The 14,152-nt window shown below is 51.3% G+C and overlaps 1 protein-coding gene across 1 annotated transcript in view; it reads right to left on the reverse strand.

Annotated features, from left to right (window-relative positions):
• DNAH17 (dynein axonemal heavy chain 17) overlaps window positions 1-14,152 on the reverse strand; it is a 118,845-nt gene that overhangs the window by 89,976 nt on the left and 14,717 nt on the right. The window contains exons 13-21 of the mRNA XM_053570537.1: window positions 13,555-13,701; window positions 10,647-10,755; window positions 9,210-9,313; window positions 8,793-8,933; window positions 6,637-6,780; window positions 4,502-4,684; window positions 3,483-3,737; window positions 1,364-1,533; window positions 561-783 (exon numbers count right to left, since the gene is read on the reverse strand). Of these exons, the coding sequence (XP_053426512.1) occupies window positions 561-783; window positions 1,364-1,533; window positions 3,483-3,737; window positions 4,502-4,684; window positions 6,637-6,780; window positions 8,793-8,933; window positions 9,210-9,313; window positions 10,647-10,755; window positions 13,555-13,701 (1,476 nt within the window). The remainder of the gene's footprint in view (window positions 1-560; window positions 784-1,363; window positions 1,534-3,482; window positions 3,738-4,501; window positions 4,685-6,636; window positions 6,781-8,792; window positions 8,934-9,209; window positions 9,314-10,646; window positions 10,756-13,554; window positions 13,702-14,152) is intronic.

Consider the following 14,152-nt stretch of genomic DNA (forward strand, 5'->3'; position numbering starts at 1 on the left):
TGGGTTGGGGGGAGGTAGGCACTCCAGTGCCAGACTCAGAAGAGGAAGGGTGGCATCTCCTTGGCGGACACATCCTCTCCGTCCTTCCCAGCCCAGCCAGCACACCCACCTCTCATACTGACAAGTGACACAGCCTAAGTTAGCTGTCCTGAGCTCTGCAAACTCAGGCCCCCCGCCAGCCTACTCTCCACAGGGTGTCCTTAAGACTCTGCACCCCTGCCTGCTCTCCATGGGGTGTCCTTGGACCCCTCACTCTCTTCACCATCCCTGGCACCCAGCTTGACGGGGAGCTCAGGAGATGTGAGGAATGAGGGTGATTCCAACCCAGTAAAATGCCAGCCAACTGCAGGGAGCACTGCTCTAGGCTGAGGCCGCCTCTGGGGGCCCCAGTACCCTGGAAAGCCTCTGCCCTCTCCCCCACCATTCCACAGGGACCCAGCCTGCAGCCCACCCCCGTGGTTGTGTGTGACACCTGGTTATGTCCTCATACAGGCCCAGCTCCTCCTCTCATCACCCCGCACAGCCCAGCACCCCCTGCCTGACATCACTGCCCGCCACACCTGCAACTTCAGGTGTATCTCCTCCGGCATCTCCTCCCCATAGGACTTGAGCAGCTTGATGGTTTCCTTCAGAGGCTCAAACAGGTTGTCAGTGGCCGCCTGCCTCTCCTTGACCTTCATCAGGTGCCCCATCACCTCTACCAGGCCGTCGTAATCCCCCTCTTTGAGGGGCTTTGTTAAGCCTGTCCTGGCGACTTTCATGAAGGCCTCCAGGTCAGCAAGGCTAAGGGATAAGGCCACCATCTGAGATGGGCCACTCCTCCTGAGCCCTGCCTTGGGTGGGGAGCTGTCAGAGGAGGCGACAGCAGCGAGGGGCCCCACCTGGGGAGGAAGAGTTCCTGGTGACCCTAGAAACCTCCAGCTTGCAGAGCCCCTGCCTGTACATCATCCCAGCCGCCCATCCCCCCAGCTTAGCTCAAGGTGACCACCAATCCCAGCTTAAGGCCATATCTCAGAGAGGCCTTTGCTGGCCTCCTAGATGGAACTCAGCCAGGTGACACATAGCACTGTGAGTGTCACAGTCTTGACGGCTGCCTGTATTCCACAGTTCCTGGTCTGTCTGTCCAGCATCAGCCCCTACCCCAGACCCCAGGCTCTTAAAGCTTTCCAAAGCACCTGGTGCCTGAATGCAATAAGCACTCAATAAACAGGGGAAGGAGTGTTTGCCCTGAAGCCTGACCTCTACACCCACACCTGCCCTGGGTGGGCACCCAACAAACACAGCAACCTCCTCTGGGTGCCCTTTGTGTATCTCTGGGCTCTCCTCGTGGCGGGAGGTAGGCGGCTACGGTCCCTGCACCCACCTGTTGATGACGTGGTTGATCAGGTGCCGTTTGAACATGAGGCTCCAGCGCCTGATGGTGCTGAGCAGGGCCTGCTTGAAGGGGCGGCAGTCACACTGCAGCCAGCCGTGGAACACCTTGGTGTTCTCACACTTGGACACCTCCTCATATAGCTTCTCGTAGGAGTCAATCTGGAAAACAGCCACCACTGGCCCGTCATGGCCTGCAGGCCTGCGGGGGCATCAGGCACACCTGTGGCTGCTCATCTGTCAGCTGCTGTGGGGGTGGGGCCACAAAGGCAGGTGCCTGGGATGTGGTGGCCATGGTGGGGGGCTAATTACAAGTTATTTTTCCTTCTCCAGCACCCCAGGTTAACCCCAGCTCTAGCAGTAAACCCCAGAATAGGATACTCTGCCAGGAAGGGACAGAACACAAGCAATGCCCCAGGACTTCTAAAGCAGAATAGGACAAAATCTTTAAGAGGTGAACCTCGTCATAGACTCCTAAAGGGCACCCCCTTAACTCATCCTTCTTTGTACTATTTTATATCCCAGAAGCTCTTGAATGCCCTCAGCCGCCCCGTACCCTGTGTGGAAGAAGGCATCCCCTGGACCTCACAGGTGGCTGCTCTCAGGGGCTTCCTCTCTCTCACCACACAGTAAACAGAGTTCATGTATGAACTATGATTTCTTATTTTCTTTCTGCAGCTATCAGATGAAATTTTTTGCAAATGTCTCTTAGTTTAAAGTGCATTTTAAAGCCAATGTTTCTTTTTCTTTTTCTTTTGTTAATTAGAGATGGGGGCTGCACTCTGCCACTCAGCCTAGAGGGCAACCGCACTATCGCAACTCACTGCAGTCTCTTAGGCTCCAACAATCCTTTTGCCTCAGACTTCTGAGTGCTGGACAATGGATGCATGCCATTATGCCTGGCTAATGTTTTTTTTTTAAGAGATGAAATCTTTCTGTATTGTCCAGGCTGGTCTTGAATTCCTGGTCCTAAGCAATCCTCCCACCTCAGTCTCCCCAATCACTGGGATTATAAGCATGAGCCGCCATGCTCAGCTAGATCTAGTTTCTTTGTTGAGTTTCTGTCTGGGTGAAATAAGGCGAGAGTGGGGTGTTGAAGTCCTCAACTATTTTTGTATTGGATTCTATCTGTCCGTTTAGATCTAATATTTGTTTTGCAAATCTGAGTGATCTGATGTTTGTTGAATATATGTTTAGAACTGTTATACTCTCTTGCTGAATTGATTATTATTACATAATGACCTTCTTGTTCTCCTTTTTACTGTTTTTGACTAAAAATTCATTCTTTGTGATATAATTACAGCCCCTCCTGCTCATGTTGCTTTCTGTTTGTACGGAAGCTCTTTCTGATCCTTCACTTTCATCTACATGTGTCTTTACAAGTGAGGTGAGTTTCTTTTAGGCAGAAGATAGTTGGGTCATGGTTATTATTTTTTAAAAAAACCATTCAGCTAATCTATATCTTTCAATGGAGAATTTAATTCACTTATACTCAAGGTAATTATTGACAGGTGTCACTTTCTGTATTATTGATGCTCTGACACCTGGGCCCTTGCTGGCCCTGGAGGAGTGGCCCCTCCCAAGCCTGTCTAATTTCTAGGGATAGCAAACAACTCACCTGGGAGCAAACAAGGCAATCCAGAGCCCATGCTCCACCTACCCCCTTGTTCAGGCTCTCACGGGGTCTTATACTCTGGGGTCTATCCATAATCACCCCAGGGCCAGGCTCCAGACAATGCAGGAGAACCCCTCTAGCCTACAGCCTGCTGAAATTATTCAAATTAGCTGATCTTCAGCCTGCTTACTCTTCCCATTCCTTCTGTGGAAACCATAGTGAAAGTTCTTGCCTGCATTTCCCCTTGCTCCCTCTGCCTCCTGATTGGCCCTGGAGCTGCCCCCACCCCCCACCCCCACACATGGTCCTGCATGGGACAGCCTGTTCCCTCCTTGGAAACTGTGAATAATGAGTTGTTTTTCCAGAGGCATCCATCTTCTGACCTGCTGACCTCACCAGACCTGAACCTACATCTTAAAACAATTCACCCAAGTTTTAAATCCTTTACTGGAAGATTCTGGAGATGAGGATGCCAGTGGGTGAGGTCTGCACTCACCTGCTGCTGAAACTGAGCAAGGTTAGGTGGGGTCTTGGGAATGGCATCATCTGTCCGGGTGTCCAAGTCCTCTGTAGTGGGCGGATGCCCAAAGATCAGGAAGTTCTTCATGAACTCCTGGGGGTCATCCAGCCAGAGGTAGGAGTACCTCTCAAAGGAGTCCTGGTACTCTTCAGCCTCTTTCATGGCATTGATGACCAGGCTGGACACCTCCTCCCGAATCTCTATGAGGTCTGTCATGTCCTCCAGATCCGTCTGAGAGGGGGGTAGGAGAGATGCAAACAGGTGTGGCATCTCTGTTCTTGCCTGATCTAGACTTATTTTTCCTGCCTTGGAAAGTGGCTCTCTGTTGGTGAAGGTGTTGCTAAGCTCTTACAACAGGACACAGGGAAATATGGGGCTCATTATTATGAATTGTGAACTGCGTGTAGATGGGCTGGGGTGTACCAAGTAACTCTCCTCTTTTATAAACATTTAGTTTAAAAAAAAATTTTTTAATGTTAATGGGAACAGATAAACACATCTCTAACCTCCCTTCCTGGGGGAGATGAGTTCCTATGCCTCTTGCACCCCCAAACTCAACTCTGGCCTAGGCACTCCGTGGGGCATGGTGGGTGTTTGGTGCATTTGGAATGGAGGGAGGCATGTTTGTCACAGTGCCTGAGTGCTGCAGCAATCACAGTGTTCAAATTACAGAACGGAGTAACCATCAAGAAGTGGTTCAATCACACTCTTGGCATTGTGCTAGGGGTGAGGGATGGTCATGGAAAGACACTTGGGCAGGTTGGCAGGAGAAGCCACTCTGGGGAGGAAGATGGATTTGGCAGGGAGCACAGGGACTAGGGTCTGTCACCTGGGGAACCTAATAGTGTAGGTAGTTCCTCATCACATTCAGAACCATTGTCATTGTGAATGTGCAGGGCTGGGCGTTTCCCAGTTAGGAAGGTGATTCCAAACTGGGAAGGCAACTGGTGGCCATGTGGGGAGAGTGGGTCAGGCCATGGGAAGCCAAAACTGACCTTGTAGCTCATCCTGCCCTTGGCCAGGCGGGGGATGAGCCTGGCCATGTTGTAGATGTCATTGACCAGGCCCTCAATTAGTGCCAGGAAGCCACGCTCTGAGCCCACCTCCAAGGATGGATTGAAGGTGAGCCCCTCCTCGTCCAGCTCCATGCGGATCTCAAACAGGGGTGCAATGCTCTCCTAAAATAAGCCGGCTCAGGGTCAATGCTTCTGCCCACCTTCGAGTGATTCTTAGCACCCAGATTGCCCATTCCAGGCTCTGACTGAAGGGTGGCTGCCTTCTGCTGGCCTGGACCACCTTAGGGAGCACATACCTTGGGGAGCACAAGTGTTGGGAGAGCACATACCTTGGGGAGCATACTTGAGCCATCCATGCCCAGCACATAGCCACAAGGCCAAATGCAGGCTGGGGCAGGCCAGGGAAAGACCTCAAGGCCCTGTCTGCTTCCTACCAGCTGCCTATCTTTGGGGAGCCACTGAACTCTCAGTTTCCCCAAATAGATACAAACGAGCACTATCATTTTACAGAACAGAGACATTGATGTTTTCTGTCTCTCTGGGTTTTGTGAGGATAAACTGGATGCAAGGCATGAACAACGGCAGCCGGACAGGCCCTCACCTTAGAGTTCCCAATTCCAAAGCCGGTCTCTGTGTGCTCCCAATTCCCCTTACAAGGCCGTGGGGCTGTGTCAGCAGCCTTTTTGGAAAGTGAGGGGATGGAGGCCAAGTCTAGCATTCCGTCAGACCAGAGACTCTCAGTGTGGGTCACTGACACCCTAGCACAAGTCCCTGTTAGCCCCGTGGGTGATGCCTCTCAAGCCCACTGGTTTTGCTATGCGAATGGGAGGCCGTTCACTACTGAGTCAGGTGTTGGATGGCAGGAACGGTTAGCTGTCATGGACTCAGGTGACCAGAGTTTTCTGAAGACTAACTCAGAGGTCTGCTCCTGCCACAGGGCCACTTACAAATAGGAGGGCTCCCTGGAATTTTTGGAGAAGGATGTTTTACCATCAGGGCACCGTTATGGCTTTGCCCCTCACTTTGTGGTTATAAATCATGGCTAGTTAACATTATCGCTGACCCTCCAGACTTCTGGGGTTGCTTGGTGGACCTTACAGGTGGTGGTGACAACAACTTTCATTAACAGAATTTGGGATCTATGACCAGTTACCATCCAGCCTCTGAGACATACGTGCTGGGCTCAGCACAATTCATTCACCCTCCATGGCCTGTCTGGGGCAAGTCACTGCCACCATCCTTTTCTGTGGGTGGGCTGGGTGTGTTGGGGGGCCTTTGAACTTGTCCTCCTGGCAGTGTCCCAAATCATCTGGGACCCTTTGTAATAAAAAGACACTGGCAGGGAAGGGACAAAACACGTCTCCTTGCACAACCCCTTTGCTAACTTAGCTGTGCTTTCACTAAACCCAGCAGAGGGTTGAGTAGGTTGGTGGCTGAGGTGCTGACTAGAACCACCCCCCATCCTCATGGGTGGAGCATAGTGGTACCCACCCCTGTTACCTGGCAGCAAGGTGGGACAGCCCTCAGGTCTGTTGAGGTTTTCTATGGCCAATATTTTACAGCAGATTCAAGGTAAGCACCTGTCCTGAGTGCCCAAGATTGTGCACTGGACTTCAGTTTTTTTGTTTGTTTGTTTGTTTTTAAGAGCTAGGATCTCTCTCTGTCACCCAGGCTAGAGTGCAGTGGCCTGATCATAGCTCACAGAGGCCTCTAAATCCTGGGCCCAAGCGATCCTCCTGCCTCAGCTTCCCAGTAGCTAGGACTACAGGATGCACCTTCATGCCTGGCTAATTTTTTCATTTTTTATAGTGACAGGATCTTGCTATTTTGCCCAGGCTGGCCTTGACCTCCAGGCCTCAAGTGGCCCTTCCTCCTTAGCCTCTCCTAGTGCTGGGATTACAGGTGTGAGCTGCTGTGCCCACCCAGGACTTTTCAGATTTAAAACCAGGACAAGTTGGTTACCCTGGGCAGATTTCAAAAAGTCTGTTTATTTATAAAATAATTGCCAGTTCTTTCATCAGGAAATTACTAACTATAGATTCTAACATAGACTTTACCCTATATTTATAAGAGAGTACAGACATATAAATAAATACTTAATATTTATAACTTACATCTAAGACCATGTTGTCCGTCAGGTAATTCAGAGATTTGCGGATGAACTGGTCAAATCCTTCTAAGACCATGTTGTCAATGTAGTTGACATAACCCTTCCAGGGCAGGCTCAGTGTGTCTGCCCTGAACAGCTCTGCGTTTTCCTGCAAACACAAGCACATGGGTGGTGGTCATTTCACTGGGTCATCTGTTTGCTCTTTAAACAACCTGCTCAGTGGCTCTCGGGGCCACCCTCGTCCTTGTTCACACAGAACTGCTTTGAGCTTCTAGAATGTTCTGGGCTCTCTCCTACGCTTGGGTCTCTGCACAGGCTGCTCTCTCCCACTCTTGTCAGGTCTGCCAGTCTTTCAGGTTTCAGCTCAAATGTCACTTCCTCATAAAGGCCCTCCTGGAGTGTCTCCTCCATCTCATGTTGGGTTCCCGTCCCTGCCCTCACCTGTATTCCCTCTAGCAATCTGTTATTTTTGCCCACATGGCACACCGACCACTCTGAATTATTCTCCTTGTTTTTGGTCTATATGCCTTTTGGATGCCTAGCTTCATGAGGGCAAAGCTTGACTATCCTCTCCATCACCATATCCCCAGAACTTAACAGTGTCCCTGGGACACAGCAGAAGCTGGTGAATGAATGAATGGGTGGGTGGGTTGGGGGGGGTTAATGAATGGATTTACGGATGGGTGGATGGATCGGTTCGGGGGGTTAATGGTGGATTTATGGATGGGTGGATAAATGGGGTGAATGAATGGATGGATGGGTGGGCTGGCGTTGAATGGATAGATGGATGGGTGAGTGGGTAGGTGGGTGGATGAATGGATGGGTAGGGTTGAATGGAAAGATGTATGTGTGTGGGGTGGGGTGGATGAATCTACACTGAGCACCAGGGAAACACAAAGATGAAGATGACTCAGGCTGTGCCTTCAGGCAGCTGTATTCTCATAGGGGAGAGAAGACACAGCCTTAAATAACTTCATTGTAAGACAAGAAGAAATGGTCCCAGTGACCATCAAGGGCACAGACAACCAAGCCGCTCACCAAGGCAGTGCCCGCTCAGAGGGGGAGCAGGTGTGGCTTACCCCATGGCTCGCTGGCCTCAGCCCACTGGGTTCCTGCTCCCTGCTGCTGGCTGCCTCACCCTGTTCTGCCCGCTTGCCCAGCCTTGTGCTGCGCTCTGACCCCTCCTAAGCCTGAGCCAAATTCCTCTCTCCTTTGCTGTTTCCAGCACTGTTAACAAGTGAACTGGTTAACTCTCCCATGAAACATTTTTGCAGTTTAACATCTTAATTTAGTGGGACTTCTGGTAGCCTGGCAAAGGAAGGACGAGGAGGACCCAAAAATGAGGCAGAACGGCTTTTGACCCAAGCCCTGGGCAAGCCATTCCAGCCACTCCCCTGGGTAATGATCGTCAAAGCAATATGGCAGACCAACCCCTGGGTGGGGTGACCTTTAAAATCCATTGCTCCGTGCCCTGGGAGGCCCCAAAAGACCACTCCCCAAGCATCGTGAGCTTGAGGGCGAGTTTCCTATTTTAGGAGTGAGCGCACCGCTCAGAGATAAGTGGTCACGCTTTGCTCAGAGATAAGCCACCAGGCGAGCCCAATGATGTCACCACCAAGTGAGGCAGGCACAAAAGCCCCAGGGTGCCTGGAGTCCAGGCAGAGCGTTCAGGAGCACCTGCTGCTCTGCACCCTCTGCACGTGCAAACGAGGCTGCCCCAGAGGCTGTTGGGGACACACCCTGTACACACACGTCGAATGTCCCTCTTCCCACGTCACTGCTCCCTGCCCCCACTCAGCAGTGAGAAACCCACCAGGGAACCAACGCACACAGGGCCCGCCCTTAGCAGCCTGCCTGGGAAAACCACATCCGTTGAGCTGGTGTGAAGATGTCACTGGTCTATACCACCTTTGTGCAGGGTGTAGGGTATAGGTATTTTCCGACCCCCTTAGAATGTGGGGGGGCAGGCACATAATTTGAGGCCACAGGCTTCCGAGCGGCAAGAAAGTGGTCTGCTATTTAAGACGAGGCTCTTTTGCATTAAAGACCACAGACTATTGTGACCTCTAAGAAATGCGACTGTCATTTTCCTGAGACCCTAGTTCTGCCCCTCCACCTGCCCCTCTCAGAGCAGGCCCCGCGGCCCCCATGCCGCCTCACCGCGACCATGGCCTGGATCTTCACGCCGGCGTCCTTCACAGCTGTGAAGCGCTTGTTGAGATTGGCCGTCCTTCCATCCAGGTCCAGCAGGGCCTCTTTCTTGTTGTCCTTCCTCTCAAACAACGGGTTGGCCGACCAGTCCTGCAGTGAGAGCAAGGGAGAGGAAACAGCTGTTTTGGAGGAAAGGCTTTGGTCTCACTCCTTCACCATGTCCCGTATGGTGTGAGCTTCCTCGTCCCTGGTGACTGCGTTCTTTTTGCCCATGGACCACCTGACAGCATCATATGGGTCAATGCTGCGTTTCCGCTGCGTTTGGCCACGTGGCAGCTCTTCCCGTAGGCTCCTCTGCCCAGCCCCAATGGCTGCGGACACCGAGGGCCTCCGCGCAGCCTGCCCAGTGTCCTGCCGCTCGCTAACCTTCATGGTCTGGGAAATTGCTTCTATATTTTGCTTTGCTTTTTGCATCCTGTTCTGCAAGTTATGTAGAATTTCTCGCATCTCTTGAATATACTGGAACACACCTAAAATATAAACATGAAGGAATCTTACAGAATGAACAATTCAGCAAGAAGAAAACTTTTCTTGGCTTAACCCTCACTATTACAAGACAGCCCTTGGACAATACTTCTCCTGTTCTAGAATGTGGCTTCCAAAAGAAATCACCGAAGTTTCCCCGAGACAAAATGCCAAGGAGCAATGCATACTGTGCCTTTTTGAAAACAGACTTTCTTTTTTTGTGAGGCAGTGTCTCACTTTGTTGCCCAGGCTAGAGTGCTGTGGCGTCACGCTCACAGCAACCTCAAACTCTTGGGTCAAGCCATCCCTTGCCTCAGCCTCCCAAGTAGCTGGGACTGCAGGTGCCCACCACAATGCCTGGCTATTGTTAGTAGAAACGGGGTCTCGCTTTTGCTCAGCCTGGTCTTGAACTCCTGAGCTCAAGCAATCCACTTGCCTCGGACTCCCACAGAGTGTAGGATTACAGGTGTGAGCCACTGTGCCCGGCCTGGAAATGGGACTTTCTTATCTCCAAATGTGTGGATGCTTCATTGCACTCAGGAGCCCCCTCCTGCCAATGTGCAAGGCACCTCTCTGGGAGCCCCAGCCCCTCCAACCACAGACGGGTCACTGTGGACCCTTCAGTATCTTCCCCAAGCTGTCAGGGCCTGGAGCGACCGGAGGGGAGGCGTGTTCTCATGTTCTCAGGCAGAAGTGGGAGGAAAGAAGCATGGCCTCTGTGCCGAAAAGTCTGGGGGGACCCTGCTGTCAGGGAAGCCGGCAGTGACACTTGGTCCCACCTTTAAGTTGAGACAGTGGAGGCAGGACATGACAGAGGGGAACTTAACAGGTGCCAAAGGATTAAGTAGGAAGGTCCTGGAGCAAAGAGGAGCAGAGGCAGGGATCCCTAGGGCGAGGCAGAGGCCGGAAGTTGGGGATCCTTCTGCCTGTGCAGTGGCAGCAGGAAGGGAGGAGGGGGACCTGTGCTCACACCTCTTTCTACTCTTCCAGCGCCAGCCCTGAGTCAGTGGTCTCTGTCCTGCTCACCTGCTGTGCGCTTGGTAAGACAACAACAAAGGCTGGGCCTCCAGCAAGCCCAGTCTGGAAACTCTGGAACCCCTGGCAGTTCCCAAGGAGCCTTTGCTTGATTCCATTTGCAAATGACACAAATGGGCTCTTTTTAGGAGGGGCAGGCAGACAGAACTAAGTACCCCTTGGCTTTAAACACAATCCCACTGCGGATCAAGCAGCTTTGGGAAGCCAGGAGGCAGCAGTGGCAGCTCCAGGGGTGTCTGAGGACAGACGCTGGGCAGGCTGGACCCCCAGGTTTAACCAGGGGGATGAGTGTGGGCTGGATACCTTCACTGTTCCAGAATAACGTCGTTTCCGCACTCTGCAACTTGACGTCCATTTCTTCCAGTTCTGACTTTATGAGTGGAAACTCTACTTCCTTCACTGTAGTCTTTATCTGCAAAACCGAAGTGGCAGGTTTTGTTCCAAATCTAACCGGATTTTAAATTGTTCTGCGGTAAGGGTTTTCATTACTCGGTACTAACCAAGCCAGTTAAGAGTTAGTGCTATTTGTTTGGAAATATATCTATAAGTCATATTTTAGGAGATTCCATTTTTTAAAAATAATTATTATCAGCTCGGCGCCTGTGGCTCAAGCGGCTAAGGCACCAGTCACATACACCTGAGCTGGCGGGTTCGAATCCAGCCCGGGCCCGCCAAACAACAATGATGGCTGCAACAAAAAATAGCCGGGTGTTGTGGGGGGCGTCTGTAGTCCCAGCTACTTGGGAGGTGGAAGCAGGAGAATCGCTTGAGCCCAGGAGTTGGAGGTTGCTGTGAGCTGTGACGCCACGGCACTCTACCCAGGGTGACAGCTTGAGGCTCTGTCTCAAAAAAAAAAAAAAAATGATTTTTATCATCAAAAAAGATTGACGTACTTATTTAATTCTTAATTGTCCATGGTGTAGGGGAGAGAAGATGGGAGTTCTGTGAGGTGAACACAGCAGATGGTCCCAAAAGTCTTGTATTTGGATTCGGCTTAGAGTCAGAAAAAGAAAAATTAAAGAAATTCACAATAATCGCTGAGAATTTCTGGGCTCAGAACTGTCGTTGGCGATAAATCTAAAGCCAGAGATCTATGTTAGTAACAGGACTGCCGAGTCTGAGCATGTGGCTCCCGGGGTTCCTGGTCAGTGTTAATAGTGGCTGATGGGCTTCACACCGTCCTGCCCTGTCTGTGAAATTAATCTGATGCTCAAAAACCTGAATTTACAAAGCAGAAAAAGCAAGGGAGGAGCATTTGAGCTTTGGACTATGACACTTGCTAGTGTCACTTTATCCTGACGCTTCAAGGACACTTCTCCAGGCGTGAGGAATTCTAAAGAATTAAAATGGGATATTAGATGCTGACAATTCACCTTTCAGAATGATTTTTTTTCTTTTGAGACAGAGTCTCACTCTGTTGCTCTGCGGAGAGTGCTGTGGTGTCAGTGCTCACAGTGACCTCAAACTCCTGGGCTCAAGCGATCCCCCTGCCTCAGCCTCCTGAGTAGCTGGGACGACAGGCGCCCACCACACTTGGTTAGTTTTCTATTTTTAGTAGAGAGGAGGGTCTCACTCTTGCTCAGGCTGGTCTCAAACTCCTGAGCTTGAGGGATCCTCCCACCTCAGCCTCCCAGAGTGCTGGGATTACAAGTATGAGCCACCGTGCTTTAAACTTCGGCACCGTAGCTCAGCGGTTTAGAGTACCAGCCCTGCAGACTGGGGTGGCGAGTTCGAACCTTGCCTGGTCCTGATTAAGAAAAAAAACAAGAAAAAGAAAGGCCTTTGGCCGAGTGCGGTGGCTCCTGCCTGTAATCCTAGCACTCTGAGAGGCCAAGGAGGGGGTGAGGGCGTGAGGGGGTGGGAAGGGGACTGCTTGAGCTCAAGAGTTTGAAACCAGCCTGAGCAAGAGTGAGACCCCATCTCTACTAAAAATGGAAAAACTAATTGGGTGTGGTGGCGGGTGCCTATAGTCCCAGTTACTTGGGAGGCCGAGGCAAGAGAATCATTTGAGCCCAAGGTTGAGGTTGCTGTGAGCTACGATGTCAGGGCACTCCACCAAGGGTGACAAAATGAGACTGTCTCTAAATAAATAAATATATAACTGGTGCCCTACATCAATGCCTTTGAATGTGTTCAGACCATTAACTCTTAGACTAGGAGGGTAGAGGCAGCAAAAAAAAAAAGAGTATAAAAGATGTCACCAGCTGAAAACCAGGCAGAAGTGGCTGCACAGGATTATAAAGCAGGACACTGCTGTGGGTCCCAGGTGTCAGGGTCTGGTCGTTAAACAATCCCAAGGACAGTGGTCTCTTCCCACTGCAGAGCCCTGCCCTGAGCTATCTCCTGAGTGAGGTGAGCTCACATCCCACATCTCTGAAGTATTTGTAACTAAATGGCTGTAAGGGAGTTCAAAGAGGGACCCCTTCCTACAGAATTCCACCTGTTGGGAAAGGTGCTGGGTTGCCAATGACTTGACAGTGGACGCTGAAAGTAGGGCCATCCAGTAACTAGAACCCAGCGGCTATGGCAGCGGTAGGGGGACACTGCTCTGTGTGGGAAGACTGGGCTTCGGGTCTTGCCCATAACTCACATGGGTACAGGGGGGCAATTTATTGACTCACTGCAAACAGCCCCCAGGAGCAGCTAAATCAGTGCTCAACCTTCCTAATGCCCCGGCCCTTTAATATAGTCACTGTGGGTCGCGACCCACAGGTTGAGAACCGCTGAGCTAAATGCTAATCACACAGTCAGCCTTTGTGATTACTGGGCCAGGCCCCAGACTGGGTGGACATCAGGGGTCGAGAAGGAACTCTTGAACCACAGGGCTGAGGGTGGACCCCCACTACACGGTGCCCTCGTCTGGATTCTAGGCAACTCCTGTCCCATCCTCACGCTGTTCGGGAATAACAGAGGTAACGTGGGAAGACTTGAATTTTATCCAAAATGTACTTAGAACAGTAAAGCATTTATGAAGAATCGCGTAACGTGAGCCACCATCCAGAGGAAAGGAGGCTCCGTCCGTCACTGGTGGTGGTTTTCACCACCTTCACTGTTGCCATTTGTATAAATAATGAAGAGCAGCTTCAACTGCGTGGAATATTAAAATATGTTCATTTATTTGGTTCTGATTGGAGATCTTATCCCAGCATTTATTCCAAACAAGAACCAAAACTTGGAACACACGCGCATACTCTGAACTACACTGACTCACCTCATTATACCAGCCAACGATGAGCTCCAAGTTGCCCACAAACTTCCGGAAGGTTTCATTATCTGAGAACAGACTCTCTGCACTATCTGGAATTTCTTTTTGTTGCTGGAAATTCAAGTATTTGACTTCTCTCAGAACTGCCACCAACTATGAGACAAATGCAGAGACCATGTCAAAAGGTCATCTGGGCACTGCCGCAGTTAGCAGGGGGCATCTGTGCCCTGGGCACCTGAGCCCCTGGGCCTGAGCGTCTGTGTCCCTGGGCCTAGGTGTCTGTGTCCCTGGGCCTGGGCATCTGTGTCCCTGGGCGTCTGTGTAGGTTGGGGAGCAGTTGCTCACGGGACCAGGGTGTTTCCACCCTGCCTGAAGACCCTGGGCCAGAAAGCACTTGTGTCATCATCACGGAGAGCCAACACCGACATGGTCACAACCTTCTCATTGCCTTCGCCCACCCCAGTTCATTTTGGGAAAGGTGTCAGGGCTTTGCCTGGGTCCTCCCCAGGATCTGACCTTCCCTCTTCCTCTTCCTCCCACCCTCTATGACCCTCATCCTCCGGGGCTTCTGTCCACAGAGCCAGGATACCTCCATGTCCAAAGG

The sequence above is a fragment of the Nycticebus coucang genome, chromosome 18 (assembly GCF_027406575.1).
Source record: "Nycticebus coucang isolate mNycCou1 chromosome 18, mNycCou1.pri, whole genome shotgun sequence".
Classification (NCBI taxonomy): Eukaryota; Metazoa; Chordata; class Mammalia; order Primates; family Lorisidae; genus Nycticebus; species Nycticebus coucang.